General features: G+C 40.7%; 1 protein-coding gene and 1 long non-coding RNA gene across 2 annotated transcripts in view; one reads left to right on the forward strand and one right to left on the reverse strand.

Moving 5' to 3' along the window:
• LOC114484687 (uncharacterized) overlaps positions 1 to 8,245 on the reverse strand; it is a 104,871-nt gene extending 96,626 nt beyond the window's left edge. The window contains exons 1-2 of the long non-coding RNA XR_003677866.2: positions 8,129 to 8,245; positions 2,279 to 2,359 (exon numbers count right to left, since the gene is read on the reverse strand). This is a non-coding gene — a long non-coding RNA (uncharacterized lncRNA). The remainder of the gene's footprint in view (positions 1 to 2,278; positions 2,360 to 8,128) is intronic.
• A 153-nt stretch (positions 8,246 to 8,398) lies between these two features.
• The window catches only part of TSPAN7 (tetraspanin 7), a 139,251-nt gene continuing 124,982 nt past the window's right edge, over positions 8,399 to 22,667 (forward strand). The window contains exon 1 of the mRNA XM_028482530.1: positions 8,399 to 8,567. Coding sequence (XP_028338331.1) covers positions 8,487 to 8,567 — 81 coding nt within the window. The 5' untranslated portion in view covers positions 8,399 to 8,486. The remainder of the gene's footprint in view (positions 8,568 to 22,667) is intronic.

Genomic DNA, 22,667 nt, shown 5'->3' on the forward strand with positions numbered 1-22,667 from the left:
AGGGAGAGAAAGAATTCTTTCCAGTTCTGCAAACAATTGATCACAGTGTGTCCTACCTAGAAACCTGAAAGCTGCCACCACTCCTGGGGCTGGAGCCCATATGTGGGCCATTGCACTTGTGACACTCAATGCTGATCTGTGAGAGGTACTACTGCTGCCTCTACTACCACTGAGTAGAAACCCAGGAGTCCATAGCCTTACTAATCTCTTAAAACTGCCACAGATGTTTTGGGAACAAAGAGTTGCCTGTAGTCATTGTTGCTGCCTCTATTGCTATTGGAAGGACCCCTAGAGACAGACAAAAAGGCTACTCTCTTTTCCACCTTATAGTCTCCCCACCAGTGCCTCCCAGTAGCAAACCTCATGCGATGCAAGCTGAAAGGGAATATGGAAAATGTAGTTTACTGGTTTCTAACCACCTGTGATACAGAGAAGAGCATCGAAAGTATAGCTGAGAGTCAAGTGAAAAGTGACTGCACAATAACATCATTTATTTAACTAATCCCCTGTTGCTGGATATTTAGATTATTTCTCTGGAAATACAACATAAATGTAGAAAGCAAAGCCATCAATGGGACAGTTTCTGAACCCAATGGACAATGATATTTAATTGCTAAGAAAGGCATTTAAAAAGGGATGCGTCCTTGAGCTCAGCAGTAAACAAATGATACGTAAAACAGAACAGCTCTAAATAGCTCTGCTCTGTCCCTCCAAAAGTTGATGTGTGTCATCATGACGGGAACAACACTGCTCTATCCATGTGGAGCTTTAATGACATAGTTTACCTCAAAAATTATTTTCTTCACATTGCATTCCCATTTGGTTGAGGTCAAAAGGAATTATTCTGAAGTCATAATTATAATTTTTGTACCCCCATATATACAAAAGTTTTACCTGAATTTCCCTACGTTCAACAGCCACAGGATAAATATAAAATCCCAATAACAATTTTTCAAAAAGCATTTCTAGGGTTTAGCCTCTATAGTGTTTCTTTTTAATAACTTATTTTTATTATAAATGTAATACTGCTTGTAAAAAAAATCAAATGAGCATTTTCAGAGGTGAAATTCCATCATTCAAAGCTTGTCATGTACCTTTCATCCTGATGTTTTCCTATGAATGGTCTAATACATTTTATTATTATAGTCACAGAAGATTATAATTCTCTTCTGTAACTTGTTTTTATAAGTAAAAATTATATAGTATATATATGTGTGTGTATATATATATATATATATATATATATATATATCTTGATAGACCTTGTTTTAATTCAGTATAAATATACCTAACATATACATAACATATAAATATACCTAACATATAACATATACCTACATCATAGCATTCTATAGTATGGGTACACTAAAATTTATTTTATTGTTTGTCTTCCCCAGAAGAGTGCAAGCTCCCTGAGGATAGGGACCTGGTTTGGTTTGGTCACAGCTATATCTCCAATGCTTAGACAAGCACCTGGCAAATAGCAGGTGTTCAAAAATTTTGTAGAATGAATGACTAAATGGAAAAACACTTTTGATGAATATTTGTATTGTTTCCATCTTTCACTATTCCAATAATGAATTTTGCAATTAGTAATCTTATAAATACATGTTGTACATTTATTTATTTTTGTAAGGAAAAGTCATAGAGGAGGAATTGCCGGGTCAAAAAAAAAAAAACCAAAATTGAAGAACTTCAATCCCTCTCAAATTCCTCCCAACATGTTCAGAAAGTCCCCAGTGGGAAGGGAGGAAGCACTTGTATTTAAAAGTCTGGTCTTCCTAGCTATCACTTAGACCTGCCACTATAGTCTCACAAGTGTAGTCCTGTTACAGAGTGGCATTGGCCTTTTCCTTCTTTTTAATTTGTGCTGTCTGGGGAAGTTGTCTGAGACGCTTATGTTTCCACTTCATGTTCTGAGACATTCAGCTGTCATTCTGTTGAAATGAGAACAGTACCCTTTGTCCCTGCAATTTTTTGTTAAGCAGGCTATATTGGCTGTAAAACTTTATGCTCCCAATATCTCTATGAAATTTTTTTTTTCTAATCTAGCTTTTATTTTAAACATCTGCTTTCCCCCAAGGCTCAGGGATAAATCCCTAATGAGGAAACACGAGGGCCTGCATCATTCATTCCATGTATAATATATATCGAGCTGTCCTCAGAACAACCCTAATTCTCTGATACTTATACCAAGGCTCCTTAGACCAAATCTGCAAACCTTAGTTCTCTCGTTTCTTTGGTTGAGTGCTTTCCTGTGTGGCTTTTGCAAACATACCTTTAGCGGGTCCAGTCTCAGTCCTGTAGACATTTCTGAATCCCAGGGTAAAAGTCACTTGCAGTGTTCAAGTAGGGATCCCTGGAAACACACAGATATATTAATAAATACAGAAATTTAGATGAATGGACATATGCTCAAAGTTCACTTAAGCAAATTCTCAAAACAGTTCAAGGTTTTCCCCCCTTAAGCCCTAAAAACTTTAATATTTTAATCTTTTGTGTAGAGGGCTTCCTTTATAAAATATCCTCTTTTATTATAAATGTTATATATGATCATTTAGAAATTTGGGAAAATAGAGTAATATAAAAAATGGGAAATAAAATCACCTATAACCCTACCCCCACCCCTGAGCTACCAGTGTGAACATTTTATACACATTTTCTTCCAATTTCTTTTCTATATGTTCTTACATAGTTCAGGTCATAGTGCATATAAAATTTTCTATTGTTTTATTTTTCCTTAATGTTATAACAAAAATGTCCTTTTGTGACTAAAAAAGTTCTTCATATACATACCCACTAATAACTGTAAACTAGTCCCTTGTTTAGATGTACCATATATTGAGATTATGCATTTTAAAAGCTGTCCTCCAAGTTTACTCAGACTAGAAGTAAGGCATATTCAATTCCTCCTTTTCCTTCATTACCCAAATCCACTTAGTCCTGAAGGCTGTCTATTCTATTTCTGAACAACTTCTTTTATCTGTCCCAGGGATTTCAATCCCAGCTAGAGCATATAGGGAGCTTTTAAAAATACTGATTGCTGGGGCCCCACCAGAGACCGAGTTAACCGGAATCTCTGGGGGATGGAGCCCAGGCATCCACAAGTCTAAATGCTCCCCAGTAGATTTTAATGCAGCCAGAGTTGAGATGCACTGCCTCAGCCCCTCCTCCAGCCCCACTTCCACTTCCCAAGGCCCAGCCCTCATCACCTCCCAATTAGGTTATTGCAGTTACCTCCTAACTCTTTTCCTGTTTCTAGTCTCTCTCTTCTGCAACCTCTAATCCTGCATACTGCTTCCCAAATTACTTTGGTAAAAACATGGGTCAGATCACATCACTCCCCTACTAAACAAGAGAGTCAAACTTGGCCTGAATAAGGCCCTCCTCCAACCTACATTTCTGCATCCTTTCCTACTCTGGGTCTTCTAGTGCACCTCACCACTCATCTGAGTTAGCTTTCTGCTTTTGTTCATGCTGTTCCGTAGCCCATAATGATCTCCTTCTCCATTGCTCAAAGACCGCCATTATCTTATACATATTTCAAAGTCCATTTCAAATACCACATCCTTCTTCAATCAGGCAACAATCATCTATTGAATGACTACTATGTACCATCCATCTGTTCAACATTTTTTGAGTTGCTATTGTATCTAGGTACTGGGGATACAACAGTGAACAAGACAGACAAAACTACCTGCCTGTGTGGAGAGGAGGACAACAAAACAAGCACACAAATAAGAAAATGTTAGATAAGTGTGATGCAGAGAATTAGAATATATAGTGACTAGGTGGCTATTTTCGACTGGGTGGCTATTTTCATCTGAAATGGCCTTTCTGAGGAGGTGACATCTATACTGAGATCTAAATGACAGGAAGTGAGGGACCAGCCATTCACAGTTTAAGGGGCAAAGCATTCTAAAGATAGGACCAGCTAATATGAAGGCTTTCAGGCAAAATGAAGTCTGATTGAAGAGCTGAAAGAAGGCCAGAGCAGCTGAAGCACAGGCGTACAGGGGGAGTCATGGGAGAGGAAGTTGGAGTCAGCTCATGTATGCTTTCTAAGTCAGGGAAAAGAGTCGAAATCTGATTCTTTGGGCAATGATGGGAAGCCACTGGAGGGGTTTAAGTGAGAGGGTGACATGATATGGTTTGTGTTTGAACGAGATCACTCTGGTTGCTGTGGGAACAACAGATTGAGGGGGTGACAGTAGGAGCACAGACCATGTAGGTGCTTGGTGTCAGTCTGTACACCATCTGTGCTCCTGCTATTGAGCCTTGCTGACCTTTTGTCAGCTCCTCAAATATATCATTCCTTCAGGCCACAGGGCCTTTGGACTTGCTGTGGTTATATGTTATTTGTGTATGTGATAAAATATACATAAAATTTACTATTTTAACCATTTAAAAGTGTACAATTCAGAGGCATTAAGTGCATTAACAATGTTGTACAACCATCATCACTCTCTAGCTGCAGAACTTTTTCATCACCTCAACAGGAAACACTGGACCTATTAAGCAGTCACTTCCCATTCCCTCCTCCCCCAGCCCCAGGCGACCATTAATCTGCTTTCTGTCTCTATGGATTTGCCTGTTCTGGATAGTTCACAAAAATGGAATAATACAGTATGTGGTATTTGTATGGCTTCTTTCACTCAGTATAAAGTTTCCAAGATTCATCCATATGGCTTCTCCAGTGGCGCAGTGGTTAAGAATCCGCCTGCCAATGCGGGGGACACGGGTTCAAGCCCTGTTCTGGGAAGATCCCACATGCCGCAGAGCAACTAAGCCTGTGTGCCACAACTACTGAGCCTGCGCTCCAGAGCCCAGGAGCCACAACTCCTGAAGCCCAGGCACCTAGAGCCCATGCTCTGCAACAAGAGGAGCCACCGCAATGAGAAGAATGCACACTGCAACAAAGAGTAGCTCCCACTCACCGCAACTGGAGAAAGTCCACACGCAGCAACAAAGACCCAACGCAGCCAAAAATAAATTTAAAAAAAGAAAAAAAAGATTCATCCATATGGTAGCATGGGTTAGTACTTCATTCCTTTTTATGACTGAATAATATTCCATTGTATGGATTTACCATAGTTTGGTTATCCATTCCTTAGTTGATAGACATTCATTTAAGTTGTTTCCACCCTTCAGCTGTTGTTATTAGTGCTACTGTGAACACTCATGTACCCGTTTTTGTTAGAACATCTGCTTTCAATTTTGTCACACCTAACAGTGCTAGGTGATATGGTAGCTGTGGTCATATTTTGAGGAACTGGAGATCAGTGAATCTTAGACATGTATTAGTTTACTGTGGCTGCTGTAACAAAATACTCCCAAATGGGTGGCTTAAAATAACTTTAAAAATTTATTTTCTCACAGTTCTGAAGGTCAGAAGTCTGAAATCAAATTGTCAGTAGGGCCATGCTTCCTCTGAAACTAGGTAGAATTCTTGCTTGCCTCTTCCTTCTAGTGATGACAGTCAATCCTTGGCGCTTTTGGCTTGCAGATGCATCATTTCAATCAGTCACACGGCATTTACCCTGTTTGTCTCTGTGTCTTCACATGGCCCTCTTCCTGGGTCTCTTCTTCTTTTAAGGATACCAGTTATATTGGATTAAGGGCTTACCCTATTCCAGGATGACCTTTTCTTAACTTAAATAATTACATCTGCAACAACACTATTTCCAAATAAGGTCACATTCTGAGGCAATGGGGTTAGGACTTCAACATCTCATTTTGGAGGACACAATTCAATCCATGACAAACTAACAGACATTACTGTGCATCTGAATCCCCTGGGGATCTTGTTAACACGGGTTTGTGGTGAGGCCTGAGGTTCTGCATTTTCAATAAACTCTCCCAGCTGATATCAGTGCTGCTAGTTCACTGATAGGGTGGCTGACTGGTTTTGGTTTTAGCAATAAAAATCCAAAGTTAAAGGAAACCCCTCAGTCCTGGGAAAACTGGCATGGTTTGTCACCCTATTATATCACAGACCACAATTTGAATAGCAAGGATCCAGCTATGAACTATGGTAATTTACCCATTAATTACATTGCTGACTATTCATATTTATCTTTATATTTAAATACCTTATTTTTGCTAGAACAGTCCAAGTTTTCAAGAATCTGGACCCCAAAAAGCTCCAAACTGTGAAACGGTGAGTTAGTTGAGCTGATGGGTACCATCTGTGAATATCATATATTAACTCATGAAATTATCTATGATGCTCAGCAGTGTCCCTGTTGGGTTGAAAATGGAGATTTCTGACCCCTTTACAGAGTAATTATGCATGGGCAAGAACTTTTTTTTGGCTAAGAGTACTCACTGGGTTTGAAATCTTCAGTATCCTTTTTTTGCTGCTGCCCAGGGACTGTAAAAATGAAGGAGAAAGCTCCTTTCTGAAGTTGGGTTTGAGCTCACTGCAGTAGGGACAGCGTCCCTCCACCCTTGATTCCTATTAGGACCACCTGAAGAACTTTAAAAACTGCTGAGCCCTCACTCCGGACCAAATGACTCAGGCTACCTGGGATCGGGCACAGGCAGTCAAAGCCTTGTTCTTGTTGTTGTTGGTTTAAGTTCTCCAGGTGATGCAAATGAGCAACCAGAGTAGAGAATCATTGTGCAAGGTCTTCCTTTATAAGAGAAACCTTGCCAATCTGTTCCCTAATCTTTTTTTTTTCACCTGCATCCATATTCTTCTCTACTCCTCCCTATGCCCACATACCTCTTCGTTATGGTTGATCATTACCTTAAGCAAGTTCTCCTCTTCCTCATATTTGTGTCCTGTTTATACAATGACCTCACTGACCTGGGACCATGTACAACCCATTGGCGGTAATAATTACTCCTGCAACTGACCTTGGCAGGCTTTCCTCAAGCTTTATTGACTGTTTTTCACTCTTTCGCAAAAGGTATCCTTAACATCATCCACAACTGAGTTAGCCTGTGATAGTGTTGCTGTTTTGACTGCAGACTCTCTCAGAAGTCAAGTGAAGTCTCCCACAGAATCTGTACTGTGTGTTCCTCTACAAACCATCCACAGGAAATCTGGGTGGAGTGTACATTACCTTTTCATTGGGATATAATTCACGTGCCATAAGATTCACCCTTTTAAAGTGTCCAGTTCAGTGGTTTTTAGTACATTCACAAAATTGTGCAACCGTCACCACAGTCTAATTCTAGAACACTTTTGTCACTCCCCAAAGAAACCCCCTACTCACTGTCACTCCTCATTCCTGCCGCCTCCTGCAACCCCAAATCTATTTGTCTCTATGGATCTATTCTGGACGTTGCCTATAAATGGACCGTTCAACATGTGGTCTTTTGTGTCTGGTTTCTTTCACTTAGCATATTTTCAAGGTTCATACATGTTAAAGCATGTACCAGTACTTCATTCCTTTTTGTGGCCAAATAATTTTCCATTGTATGGATGTACTACATTATGTTCATCCATTCATAATTGATGGTCATTGGGGTTGTTTCTGCTTTCTGGCTATGGTAAATGGTGCTATGAACATTCATGGACAGGCTTTTGTGTGGACAAGTTGTCATTGCTTTTGGGTCTATACCTAGGAGTGGAATCGCTGGGTCATATGGTAACTTTATGTTTAGCTTTTTGAGCAACTTCTGAATTGTTTTTGAACTGTAGTTTTTGACCTTGAAACAGTTCTTTTAGTGTGAGGTGGTCTGTACTTGTTAGGGTGGGAAAAACGAGTCTCGGGGACTTTAAATATTTTTTTTTTTCTGTTATCTGTTATACATTTTATGTGCAGGAAGAATGGTACCTTCATACAGAAACTTCTTGTCATTCGGCTTCATCATTTCAAAATGTGAGGAAATCTAAAACATGGAGCTCCCGCATTGGCAAGGATTGGGGGTGTCCGTCTGAGTTCCCGGGTTCCTGACCATCCCTCCAGCTGTATCTCCGGCCACCTGTCACAGTCTGTTACTGGCACAAACAAGGCCTGCTTGTTCCAAGGACATGACTACTGGGCTACTTCCATCTGAGAAGGCCTGGTGGGGCGACCAAATGCAGAAACCTGATTGCTTTCCGGGGATAGCAATAAACCAGGTGCAGACAACCCTGCAAATGTAAAGCCCCATTGTGTACAAAGCAGAAACTCACGTGCCACGGCGGCCACGAAAAGGCCCTGACCTTCGACCCGGCCTCCATCCACGCTCTCCTACTCCCTCCTGGCTGCCCTGCCCAACTCCTCGGCTCGGGGTCTGAGCCTGCGCGGGCTCGCGGAGGCGGGCGGCCTTCTCCGCATGCGCAGTCTCTGCCGGCCTGTTCCTTCAGCGGGGGCTCTGCCGAGTGCGCGCTCACGCACACGCAACGCCTCATCTGCGCGCTCTCGGGGCCTCTCGCTGCACGCGCCTCCGCCCCGCCCGGCCCCGCCCCGCCTCCTCCCCCCTCCCTCGCTCCGGCCCGCCGCACGCCGCCGCTGCCGCCGCCGCCGCCGCCGCCGCCGGAGCTCTGTAGTATGGCATCGAGGAGAATGGAGACCAAACCTGTGATAACCTGTCTCAAAACCCTCCTCATCATCTACTCCTTCGTCTTCTGGGTGAGTGGCCACGCCTGACCGGCGGCTGGGCCGCCGTCCTTCGGTCAGTGTAGTGATGCTCCGGGAAGGGAAGGGGGAGGAAAAAACCCAAAGCAAAAATCAAATCTCGGTCCCCTCCTTCAGGAGACAGGCGCAGGGCTGGGGCTGCAGGATGGCAGGGTGCAGGCTTGGGGCTGCTCAGACCCTGGACCCCGCCCGGTGCAGGGTGTAGGGGGCTGCGTGGTGGCGGTGACTGCAGGTTGCCGACCTTTCCAAAATATTTTAATGCATTGACTTATTTTTTTAACTCGCGGGTTAGGGTCAGCCTCTGGGGAAAGTTGCGGGTTTATTCGTCTGTTTTCCACTCTGGACACCCCTCCCCACCCTCCCTTAGCAGCCCGTTCGCGGTGTCTCTTGGAGCTAACCTGTGGCCGGCTGGGAGCAGGCGCGAGAGCGCAGGGTTTGATCCCAGATTCCCGGTTATTCCCGACCCCGCGGGGCTGCGAGAGGCAGGCGCTGGGAGCCCTGAGCTGCCTGGCTGGGCAAGGGAGACCAAAGGCCTCCAAACGCAGTGATGCGGGGCGGGCGCCGTTGCCGCGCGGAGACGCACAGAGGGGAGAGGGTCTTACATAACCCAGGGGCATCTTTGCGCTTTCTCGGCGACCCAGGAGATGGGTCTTAAGACCCTTTTCCCACGCCCTTGCACCCTTACACTTATCTTTCTGTCATTGCGTAAACCCAATCCGCAGAGCCCTGGGGAAGGACCCCAGCCACTTGGTGACAGCAATAACGCCTCAACTCTGCTCCCCATCTAACTGGTGCTGCTACTGGTCCTTGAAGCTCAATGCAGAAGGATGACGTCAGCCCCTCAGCCGAAGCCTCGGGGGGCTGCGTGGTGCACTTCGCGGAGCTATGCGCGCTTTTGCTCGCGGGAGGAGGAGGAGCGGTGGGGTGCGGGGGGTGCTCCAGGCTTGTGCCTTACCTCATCCTGTTTGGCAATTCATGGAATCAGTGCAGGGCTGACACTGCAGTGATTCATTTGAAGTAGGTGGTACCTAAAGATCATTCCCCATTATTTCTCTTAACATGTCGACGACTCCCTTCTCCCCAAGTTCTCCTTTCCTACACCAAGCCACAGCCACCCTGCAGGAGAATGAATGTCTGTCACCACCCCCACCCCCAACACACACACACACACAAATAATCTGGGTCATTTCAGCTTTCAAGGCAGTCATTTTGAAACCTGAGGCTCTGCAGAAAAAGCCAATCCTGCCTTTGGCTGTTTTTCTCTTTGCCAATTAGCCCTAATTGGCCCTAATTTTGGTTTGAAACTGGGGCAGAGTGCTTTATGAGGTACCCAGACTCGGCTTGATGGTGAAACAGGCTGTTTGTAATGACCAGGGTAGGAACTGAGATTTATTAAGGATTTGAAAAAAAAATCCCTAATGCGCCCCCGCCCCCGCGGACATTCCTTGTCACTGGCATTGGTGAATCTTCAGGTCGGGAAATTGTGGACTCTGGAGACCAGGCATACCAAGAACTCTGCAGTGAGATAAGATAGAATAACAGGTATATCACACAAGGCAATCACAGAAAAGGACTTTATTTGGACTGAAAACAACACAAGTTGAAAAATTTCAGCAGTGGAATTGTGAGCTCTGCACAGATCCTATATTATGTTCTTCTTGGAAAAAGCAATAATGCATGCTGGTTGCTGAAACTTCCCAGTAGCCATTCCTCGGAACTGGCTTAGCTATTTTTGTTTGTTTGTTTCATTAAATCTCTTTGTTTGGCCTTTTAGTATTTACTTGACTTCCTATTTGTTACTGGAGTAAATCATATGGGTGATTATTTTTAGCTTCCTGAAAAATCTTTCAGCATCACTGCAGGCTGGTAAAGAAGGGAGTCTTCTAGACGAAGCCTTTTCATATGAGCTCTTTAACTCTTCTTGGCTTACCTTCCCCCCACCTCATGAATCTAATTACTTAATGCACCCTGATACATCTTAAGCACAGAATTTTATGTCCTCTGAAGTTCCTTGATGCCTGCATTTTAATTTTTTCCTACTTCCAAGATTTCCATAGTCTTAAAGTGTTTACCTAAAGCATTTTCAGTAGTTTAAATAGCCTTTAATAATCATTTCATACTTCACAACCGAAGAATGAGGTCTCTCCAGATGCAAGGGTATTTTAAGCAAGACATTTTCACTAATAAACCATGGTCCAAATGCTGTGTTCTCCATTGTACCTTAAATGCTGTTTTTCTTTTTAAACAGCTTTATTGAGAAGTAATTCACATAACATATAATTCACCCTTTTTAAAGTGTACAATTCAGTGGGTTTAGTATATTCACAGATTTGTGCAACCACCACCCCAGTCAATTTTAGAACATTTTTATTACCTGAAAAAGAAACCCCATACCCTTTAGCTGTCATTACCCTTGTCCTCCCAATAAGCCCCACCACCCCAAGCAATCACTAATCTTTCTTCTTTTAAAACAATAAATTTATTTATTTATTTTTGGCCGCGTTGGGTCTCGGTGCTGCATGCGGGCTTTTTCTAGTTGTTGTGAGAGGGGGCTACTCTTCGTTGCGGTGCGTGGGCTTCTCATTGTGGTGGCTTCTCTTGTTGCGGAGCACCGTCTCTAGGCGTGCGGGCTTAAGTAGTTGTGGCTCACAGGCTCTAGAGCGTAGGCTCAGTAGTTGTGGCGCACGGGCTTGGTTGCTCCGTGGCATATGGGATCTTCCCGGACCAGGGCTCGAACCCGTGTCCCATACATTGGCAGGCGGATTCGTAACCACTGCGCCACCAGGGAAGCCCTAATCTACTTTCTGTATCTATAGATTTCCCTTTTTTGGACATTTCATCTAAATGAAATCATATAGTATGTGGTCTTTTGTGAATGGCTACTTTTGCTTAGCATAACGTTCTCAAAATTCATCCATGTTTATTCCTTTTTATGGCCAAATAATACTCCACTGTATGCCTGTATCACATTTTGTTCATTCATTTGTCCACTGCTAGACATTTGGGTTGTTTCTGTCTTTTGGCCATTATGAGTAACAGTGCTACAAACATTTATGTACAAGTTTTTGTGTGAACATGTCTTCATTCCTCTTGAGTATATACCTAGGTGTGGAATTGCTGGGTCATATGGTAACTGTGATGAATCATTTGAAGAACTGCCAGACTGTTTTCCAAAGTGACTGTACCATTTTACATTCCTGCCAGCAGTGTATGAGTATGTTGATTTCTCCACATCCTTACCAACATTTGTTATTATCTGACTTTTAAAATTCTAGCCATCCTAGTGGGTATCTCATTGTGGTTTGGATTTGAATTTCCTTGATGAGTAATGATGTCGAGCATCTTTGTTTGTGCTTATTGGTCATTTCTATATCTTCCTTGAAGAAATGTCTCTTCATGTCCTTTGCCCAATTTTTATTTTGTTTTTTTTAAAATTATTGAGTTGTATATGTCCTTTATGTATTCTTGACTCAAGTCTCTTATCAGGTATATCATTTGAAAATATTTTCTCCTATTCTGTGTGTTGTTTATTCACTTTCTTGGTGGTGTCCTTTGAAATACAAACATTTTTTATTTTGATAAAGTCCAGTCTACCTATTTTTCTTTTGTTGCTTGTGCTTTTGGTGTCATATTTAAGAATCCTTCACCAAATGCAAGACTATGAAGAAAACACTGTCTATAAGAGTGACAACATGGGGCTTCCCTGGTGGCGCAGTGGTTGCGCGTCCGCCTGCCGATGCAGGGGAACCGGGTTCGCGCCCCGGTCTGGGAGGATCCCACATGCCGCGGAGCGGCTGGGCCCGTGAGCCATGGCCGCTGGGCCTGCGCGCCCGGAGCCTGTGCTCCGCGACGGGAGAGGCCACAACAGAGGGAGGCCCGCATACCACAAAAAAAAAAAAAAAAAAGAGTGACAACAATTCAGTAAATGCAGTTGATAAATTTATCTTTATCTGGCACATAGTAGGTACTCAAATATTTGTCAAAACTTCTGGAGTTATGTTAGGTACTGAACAAAGAGGATGATCTTGGTGTTCTTTTAAGTGAAAGATGCAGGGAAGATTAGGCAGAATTTTTTTCCTTCCTGTTCTCGGTGAATCATTTTAATGGGACTGCTTCTCTTCCCTTATCTCAGTTTAGATTTAGGACTAGAAGACATTTGAGCTTAAAATGGTGGTAGACCAGTAGCATCAAGAGATTGATGTACCTACAGTTATGAGGTGCATTGTTTTGTTTATTTTGTTTTGTTTTATCTGGCCTCCTCTTCTATCTATAATCACTCTCCCTCTCTGAGATGTTCCTCTAAAGCAGTGGTTCTCAACAGGGGACAATTTTGCCTCCCCCCCCAATAGTTGGCAATGTCTGGAGACATTTTTTTAGTTACTGCTGGGAGTGGGGTGCTATTGGCATCTAGTTGGTAGAGGCCACAGGTGTGGCTAAGCATACTACAAGGTACGGGACAGCCCCTCACAAGAAAGAGTTTTATGGCTCAAAATGTCAACAGTGCCTACAACCTCTGCACTAGTGAACTTTATATAGTATACTAGTAAATCCTATGTAGAAAAAGAGAGTCTTATGCAAAACTCCCAATATATACTGTTGTTTGGAACCACCATACCGGAGCATTCTCAATACAATCGCAAGTAAGAAGAAAAACATTCTCCATGGTGTACCATAATTCTTTGTTTGAAGACAAAGGTAGGTAATTCTTTATATAATAGTGTTAAAATGGATGGGACGATCTGTCCTCTGGTTAGATAGCATCACCTGAATGTTAGGTAAATGGCTTCTTTATTCTCTTTGATTTGTATGTTTCATTTTCAGGTTTATAGAAGAGGAGGGAAAAAAACACACCTAGGAGTAAGTTATCCTGTGCTTTAAGACTAGCAAACAGTGCCTGGCACATAACAGGTTTACTCTGGAAGTATTTACTTAATGAATGAATGAATAAATGAAATTTTATTGACTACTCTTGGGCTCATGTATTTATTTCAACTCATCTCAATTGGGAGGCTTTTTAAAATGATATTTCCTGTCTACCTGTGGTGGTTGAAATGTGTTCCTGACAGTGATGTGTGGAAAGGTGGAGTAGAGGACTGTATAAGACTTACTTATCCTAATGTTAGTTCAATTATTATATTTTTATGATCAGCTATTTTGCCGGACATTTTAGTTACCTAAAATTTTAATTGGAATTGAATTTGCTATGTTTGAATTAAAAAGATATCTATCTTACCCTAATACAAAAATATCTCTCCATGACAAATACAATTTTTTCAACAACAAACAGGAAAACTATCAATATGATGCTTACAAAGTAAATTCCATTTAAAAAAAATTTTTGTTGGAGTATAGTTGATTTACAATGTTGTGTTAGTTTCAGGTGTACAGCAAAGTGAATCAGTTATACGTATACATATATTCACTCTTTTTTAGATTTTATTCCCATTTTATTCCCATATAGGCCATTATAGAGTATTGAGTAGAGTTCCCTGTGCTATACAGTAGATAAGGTAAATTCTGTTTTGATTTAGAAATTTTTTAATGTATTTTAAACACTCATCTGTGTTCTGAGCTTAAATTTAAATCCACTACAGCTACATCCACTAAATAATACTGTGAAGAGAAATATCCTTGCTTCATTCCAGTGTATATTGGTTTTGGTTTCTTTGATTATCCAGGGAGGCAGTTAGCTTTATCAATAGTGCTATCAAATTCTCTTATAATGAAATGTTAGTGATTTTTAAAAAATTTGGGAAGCATCACTAATCTTTTTTGGGGGAAGATTGTCACCCAGAAAGTTTAGGTACTTGGGTTAAATAGAGGGGAAAAAGTCTTAAAGAACAGCCTCTAATGTTTTACAGTGTTTGAATTTGGGCACATACTAAAGTTTATACTTATTCCTTTGCATATCAGTGAAATTCAACAAACATTCATTGAATATCTTATATGCCAGGTATTTCAGTAGAATGTTTACCAACTTTTACTAGCTGCTGCTTTTAGCATGTTACCTTCATTTCTAAGTAATGTAGTTAATCTACTACTGCTGGACTTTTCAGTATTAGATGTTATATATTGTCTTCCTACTATGGAAGATCAAGATCTAGCTCTCCTACCACCTTCTCCCTCACTCCCATCTTTCCTAAATTTGGTAGACCCCAATATATCTTTTATCAGTTTATCATTATCATATATCATTTTGCTTAGAGCAGTAGTCAGTGATCACATTAATGCAATTAGGTAAGCCTATTCACAGCTGAACCATGTAGTGTGTCTTATGATTGCTTGCACATCTTTTTGTTTTCCCTTCAGTTAAAAATTGCCTTGTTTTATCCTTCGCTTGTTAATTTTCTTCATTTATCACTAAATTATCCCCGTATTCTCCCCAAGAACTGCATATCTTCACGTAGTGTATTGAAACACTTTGTGTATCCTATCAGTTTCCTATTCTTAGAGACATTTGTCCCAGAGCATTCTGACCTTCAATCTGGGCTAGTGTTCTCCGGGCCTTTGAAACAGCTGACATCATTATAATCTCCCTTTACCATCATCCTGGGGAATCCTGTCTCCTTTTATGTTGTATCCTTGGTTTTCTAGATGTCCAGTCTTCCTCTTTCTTGGTTGTTCACCCATTTTGGTGGAGCAAATCTAGTAACTTTCTGGAAAAGAGTGCATGGGAGGTTAATTTTTTGAGACCTTGCAGGTGTGCAGATCTTACTGTGCTCTTGCATTTAATTTGATAGTTTGGCTGAGTATAGAATTCTAGTTTGTAAATCATTTACCCTCAGAACTTTGCTGCCACTTCCTCTTTTCCCCAGGTCTCTTGCTCTTGTTACTGTTGAGAAATCAAATGTTATTTTGATTCTTCTTAAATTCTGCTGTTCTTTGAAAGCTTCTGGAATCTCTGTCTTGTTCCTAGTGTTCTGAAATTTCACAATACTACCCGTTGGCGTATGTTTATTTTTATCTCTTTCCTCTGCACCCTTTCAGTCTGCAAACTCATGTCCTTCCGTTTGGGGAAATTTTCTTGAATTGTTTTTTTGTTTTGTTTTATTTTAAATTTCCCTTCATTTTCTCTGTTCTCTCTTGTTTTGATGCTGGACCTCTTAGATCCTCTGTCTCCCCTTCTGTTTTCTAATTCTCTTTGTCTTTTTGTTCTACTTTCTGGGAGATCTCTCCCAGCTTACCTTGCCTGTTATTGCATTTTTCATTTGTTTTATATGTTGATATCTGGGAGCTCTCTGTTGAGGCCTAAGCGTTTCTTTTTCTAGCATCCTGCTCTTGTTTCATAAATGTAATATTTTAAAATCCTTCTGACAATATTAATGATTTTTTTTTAAGTTTGCTTCTTTTTGCTTTTCCTCCAAGCTTCTCTGTTATCTGGCATACTACAGACTTACCTCAAATTTCTGGTACCCATTTGCTCTTTGTTGTTTAAGAGTGGAGCACTAAAAATGCTGATTGGAAGCTCTTAGTGGGAGTTGTTGATTATAAGTTGGGTGATTTGGCTGGGCAGTTGAGTTTTGGAACCAAGGTCAATCTCTTTAGGTCTTTTCCTTTGGTCTAATCAGATTTCCTATAGAAGAATCTTCCGGTCTTCTTTCTGGATGAAGAAGGTTAGGGATATGGATGTCCCCACATGCAGTATAAATGCACCTTTGTTTAAGCTCCTGTTTCAAGTGTAGAATCCAACGTTCACCATGCTTTGGTTCCCCAGTTCACTTCACTCTCCCTGGAAAATAAATCTCTGAACCCATGCTGGAATGGGGGAGAAGGCAGAGACTGGAAGTTGGAGGGGATCTAAGTGCTTTTCAAAAAGCTTTTCCCAGATTCTCCTTATTTTAGCCCCCTTTCATCCCTACTTCCAAGAGTGCATGGAGCTGCCTTCTGGGGGTGCTTGTGTGCAAATATTTTATTCTTGACTTTTCTCACAGCTGCCATAGGATTTGGCTTTTTCTGGGCTCCCAAAATGTCATTGCAGTTGTCTCCTCTTCCATTCTCGTTGTGGGTTAAAATATCCTTTTAGTGTCATTTCAGTGGAGTTTTGGGAGATAGCCAAGGTAAATGGATGTGTTCAATCCATCATCTCTAACTGGAAGTCCTTTATATCTGTATCTCTACATTGCATGGTACTAATTAAATACGTAGTTGATTGTGAGTGATTGAATAGAGTGTCTGAGATGGCAACAGTTGGGCTATTCTAATTGATATTGGTATCTACTTTACAGTTTTTAAAAAGCTTTTGGATGTCAAGGGGAATGTTCTAGGTTGGAACAGGCTTATGAAAGCACATCCTCTTTAAGGTCATCTGGTCATCAGGGACTGGAGTTGGACAAATGGGAATGAAGCTCTGAAGGTTGCTGCTGTTTTTTCTGCTCATCGAATTTCTTCCCACCAGGTGGAGGCCCATGTGTCGTCTGACCTAATTCAGGTCCTGGTGGATTAATTTAATGTGGGAGCAGCAGAGTTCAAAGTATGGTGGGGAGTGGGGTGCTTGATGTTAGACGAGTCATTGCTCTGCTATTTTTCTGTTACTACAATGATAACCCTTTGTGTTTATTACAGGACTGGTGCATTGTAATTTGAAAAGTTTTTTTTTTCCTTATTTAAGCAACTTCCTGCATGCAACATGCAGTTAGGATATGGGTACTACCTTTTACAGCATTTGTGGAACATTAAGTGTTTTCCACTTAGTAGTTGCTTAGAAACTAGCTGACTTTTTATCCAGATAGATTGAAATACTTTTCTCAATTTTAATTATAGCTGAAGTTCTTGATTTGACCCTATCGTGAAAAGTATTGAAATACTTTTCTCAATTTTAATTATAGCTGAAGTTCTTGATTTGACCCTATCGTGAAACGTATTAAAATACTTTTCTCAATTTTAATTATAGCTAAAGTTCTTGATTTGACCCTATTGTGAGCTACATTACTTATGATTCATTGACTGTTCAGCATTATGACCTGTTTTAAGTAAGCACTTCAGAAGGTGCTTTGAATTGAAAGTCATCTGTGACTGTGTTTCTCTGTTTAAACATGTTAAACCTTTGACATAGATGACTAATGCACCACTAAACCAATTTGAAGAGCACTTTAGAAATATATTCTTATGTCTTTTTCTCCTTTGGATCCATTACAGCAGCTTCCAGTTTGGGTTATCTCTTCATGACAGGCAGATCGTTGGATTACTGCTCTTAAATTTCCTTTTTTGGCTGTTATCCCACTTGCCTTGACTGAATGCTTTTCATTCTTGGCAACATTTTTGTCCCCTTTTATATAGAACCCCAATATTCGTCAAGAAAAGGACATAGAGGGGGAAAGATAGGAGAGGGCTTTTCTTGTTTTCCCTTTGGTTATTTGATCACCTGAACATGTAAACATGTGAAATAGTTTGGTGATAGAATTAAGGATCACAATTCTACTGTGGAAGATTTTTTTTGTGCTTTCTGTAAGGTATGACAGGCTTTTTCATCATCATCTGTTTTAGGAGAAATTGCAGTTGCCTTGTACTGAAAGATGGGCTGGGTCTGGTGCAGGTACTAGGTGAGCAATCTAGATCTGTGGTCTCAACCCTGTTTGCTCATCAGGATTGCCTAAGGAGCCCTAAAATACTATATGCTTAGACCTCACCCTAAGAGATTCTGATTCAATTGGCCTGGAAGAGGATGCCAGCTTTCATAATTTTTTTTTATAACATCTTTATTGGAGTATAACTGTTTTACAATGGTGTGTTAGTTTCTGCTTTACAACAAAGTGAATCAGTTATACATATAGATATGTTCCGTGGTCACAAACCACCTAGCTGATCTGCCTGTGCCATGCGGCTGCTTCCCACTAGCTATCCACCCTACGTTTATATATATCCAGGTAGCCAATCTAGTATTTTTCTCACCCACTGAACTGGTCTCTGGCAAGTGTCTGCAATTGAACTCTTGGAGTTTGGAGTAGTTTCCGTTCCTTAGGGGGAATGTATTTGTTTACAGTTGCACTGAGAAGTTAGGAAGAGACTTGGTTTTCCCTCTTTCAAAATATTAGACTGTCGTCCAATATGTAAAACAAAAACCTGAATTCATTTCTTAACTAAAGTAAGAGAGAGCAGTACTAGTCAAGCACAGTTTATGAGTGAAACAGCTTGCTGGTCTTTTGGGGAAGTGTGGTGGTGTTTGATGGTTGCTTTGGGTACAGAAGCAGATTGGTTGACCTTGGCCTTAGAACCATGGCTATTTGGGTGAGACTGTTGTTGATTGCCTCTGAGAAGCATAGTCACTGCAGTGCATCTGCTGCTGATTGGTTGCTCTTGAACTGTGTGAGGCTGTCACTGTAATTAGCTTCTAGAAGTATGTTCCCTGAAAGAAGTTGAGTTTTTATTGATAATTAGACTAAGGTGAATTGCCACTGATCAAGTAGGTTTAGAAGTGGGTGCTGGTAGTTACTAGTTACCATGCCTACTGAATAATCAATCTTCTTCCCCCCAGGAGTATAGAGACTTTTATTCTTGCCTCAGATTACCAATTCTCATTTCTCAGTGAAATGAGTTTGTCTCTGCACCTCAATTCCCATTCTCCAAATATCATCATGGTGATGTATAGAATTCTTCGGTGAGTTCATTGTTCTAATCATTCTGCAAACAATCATTAGGAGTTTATGATTTCCAGGGAGTATATTAGGACTTCTCTAGGGGTAGACCCCTTTGGGTTGAAAAGGAACCCAAATCTTGATTATGAAGCTGGGTGGTAAATGTTCCTAAACATCCTTTCCACATCCACATCTCTATTTGTGTTCAATTTCTATTTCTGATGAAGCTTTTCAGGATTTTTCACCTCTTCCAATTTCCAGTGATACAGTTTCATACTAAACTGTATCACTCTCTTGCTATTCTTTTAACTATTGCCTTCTATTGCAGGGGATTTGAGATTAGTCCTATGTGAAGTCTTGCCTTAGACACTTGCTGTGTGACCTTAGGCAATTCACATGCTCTCTCTGAGCCTCGGTTTCCTCTTCACAATTGAAGATATCTGCCTCGGTCAAGTGGTGAAGGTTAAATGACTTTCAAGTGCTTTGTAAAGTGTAACAGGTATGTTTTTGGCAACATTATTTCTTACGGTGTAGAGTATTGCTTTTTTCTTAATTTCTTGCATATGGGAGGTACTATGTCAATATTGTTAAATGAATAAATTGATCAGAACACCCCCTGCCCTGGAAATTAGGGATGATTAACTTTTCAGGCTTTATAGTTTGCTACCAAAGAGAGCTGGTATTCCAGGAGGGTTTGAATGGAAATCAAAAACATAATGAGGGGCTTCCCTGGTGGCGCAGTGGTTGAGAGTCCGCCTGCCGATGCAGGGGACGCGGGTTCGTGCCCCGGTCCGGGAGGATCCCACATGCCGCGGAGCGGCTGGGCCCGTGAGCCATGGCCGCTGAGCCTGCGCGTCCGGAGCCTGTGCTCCGCAACGGGAGAGGCCACAACAGTGAGAGGCCCGCATACTGCAAAAAAAAAAAAAAAAAAACCAACAAAAAACATAATGAGTTTAGGTTGCTGAGTTTAGCCCTGTCATTGGTATAAGGGTATTCCTATTTAGGATAAATAAATATAAACCTGCCATTTAAAATGTATAGAATAAATAAGCTACAAGGATATATTGTACAACACAGGGAATATAGCCAATATTTTATAATAACTATAAACGGAGTATGACCTTTAAAAATTGCGAATCACTATGCTGTACAGCTGTAACATATAACATTAACTATAACTAAATAAAAAATCAAATGAGAAATTGATGGCTTATTCTTTTTTAAATTAAACTTTTAATTTTAGAACAGAAAAATTGTGGAGATAGTACATAGAGTTCCCATATACCACACAACCAGTTTTTCCTGTTACTAACATCCTACTTTAGTATGGTACATTAGTATGTTACAGTAAATGAACTAAGATTGATACATTATTAACTAAAGTCCATACTTAATTCAGAATTTTTGAGTTTTTACCTAATATCTCGTTAAGGCTACCACATTACATTTAGTAGTCATGTCTCCTTAGACTTCATTGGACTGTGACAGTTTCTCAGACTTTCCTTGTTTTTGATGACTTTGACAGCTTTGAAGAGTACAGGTCACGTACTTTGTACAATGTCCCTCGATTGGAATTTGTCTGATGTTTTTCTCATGATTACACTAGAGTTATGTGTTTTGGGGAGGAAGATCTAAGAGGTTAAGTGCCATTTTCATCATATCATATTAAGAGTACATACTGTCAATATGACTTATCACTCTTGATACTGACCTTGATTATCTGGCTGAGATACTTTGTCAGATTTCTCACTATAAAGTTACTCTTTTTCCCCCTTTCCATACTCTACTGTTTGGAAGAAAGTCACTGTGTATCTACCATTATTTCTTTTATTAGCAGAGGTGATTTCCATTAACAGTTGTTAAAACCAACTGTAGGGGTTTACCTGGTGGTGCAGTGGTTAAGAATCCACCTGCCAATGCAGGGGACATGGGTTCGAGCCCTGGTCCGGGAAGATCCCACGTTCTACAGAGCAACTAAGCCCGTGTGCCACAACTACTGAGCCTGTGCTCTAGAGCCCGCGAGTCACAACTACTGAAGCCCACGTGCCTAGAGCCTGTTCTCTGCAACAAGAGAAACCACCACAATGAGAAGCCCGTGCACTGCAACAAAGAGTAGCCCCTGCTCACCACAACTAGAGAAAGCCCCTGCGCAGCAACGAAGACCCAATGCAGCCAAAAATAAATAAATAAATTTATGTTTTAAAAAACTGTAAATATTTGTTCAAATAGTAAAATACTAAAAACATTTGATTCAGTTGGGAACTAGACAGAGATTTTTGGTTACCAATATTATTTATGATTTTGGCTTATCTACAAATATAAAAAGACAAAGAATAACTCAGTGTTGGAAAAAGTAGAGATAAAATTATCTCTTCACAGATGCAATTGTTGTATCCTGAGAAACCTAGTAGAGTCTAGTTTAAAGATAAACTAATACGAGAATTTGGTAAAGTGGTTAGATACAAGATAAAAATACAAAAATTAATTGCTTTTCATTATTTTAGCATAAGCCTTAGAAAAGGAGAGGGAGGAAAAAATTTCAGTCTTAGTAGCAACAGAAATAACTATTTCAGAATAGTTAACAAGAACATGAAGGAAACTAAAATCTTATTGAGGGTCATAAGATCTGAAGAGATTAAAGGACATTGTATTCTTGAGTGGGGAGATTTAATATTATAAAAGTCAATTAAAAAATGTGCTTAATATAATTCCAAATAAACTCCCAACGGGATTTTTTGAGGGGGGTGGCACTTGATAAAATAATAATGTTTATATAGAAGCATAAATGCCTGAGAAGGCAAGAGAAATATGAGAAATATGGGGCGGGGGGAAAGAAGTATGTGCCTTACCAGTGTTATCAGAATACACTATTGTATATAAGATGGCCACCATGATCCCCATTTCTGGTATCATGTTCTTGTGTAATCTCCTTCACTCGGGTTCAGGCAGGACCTGTGACTTGTTTCTAACTAATAGAATACAACAAAGGTGTTTCGATGTGTGTGACTACATGTACATGATTATATTAGGTAAGATTGTAATGTCTGTCTTCCTGAGAGACTCTGTCTCTGGCTGGCTTTGAAGAAGCCAGCTTCTATGTTGTGATCTACCCTATGGAGAGGACCACATGGCAAGGAACTGAGGGCAGTCTCCCACTGACAGTCAGAAACTGAGGCCCTCAGTTTAGCAGCCTGCAAGCAACAAAATAATGCCAACAATCAAGTGATCTTGGAAGCAGATCCTTCCCCATTTAGGCCTCAGATGAGACTGCAACCACCTGACACCTTGATTGAAGCTTTAGGAGATCCTGAAACAGAAGACAGAGTTAAGTTGTACCCAGACTCCTGACCCCACAGAAACTCTGAGATAATTACTGTGTGCTGTTTTAAGTCTCTACATTTACGGTAATATTGTTATGTAGCAATGCATAACTACTACAACGATGAAGTCACTGATTGATTCAATATGATGTTGACTTATAAAGAGATAAATAGGTCAGTGGAATAATAGAGAATCCAGAAAT

This window comes from Physeter macrocephalus, chromosome 21 (assembly GCF_002837175.3).
Source record: "Physeter macrocephalus isolate SW-GA chromosome 21, ASM283717v5, whole genome shotgun sequence".
NCBI classification, from domain to species: domain Eukaryota; kingdom Metazoa; phylum Chordata; class Mammalia; order Artiodactyla; family Physeteridae; genus Physeter; species Physeter macrocephalus.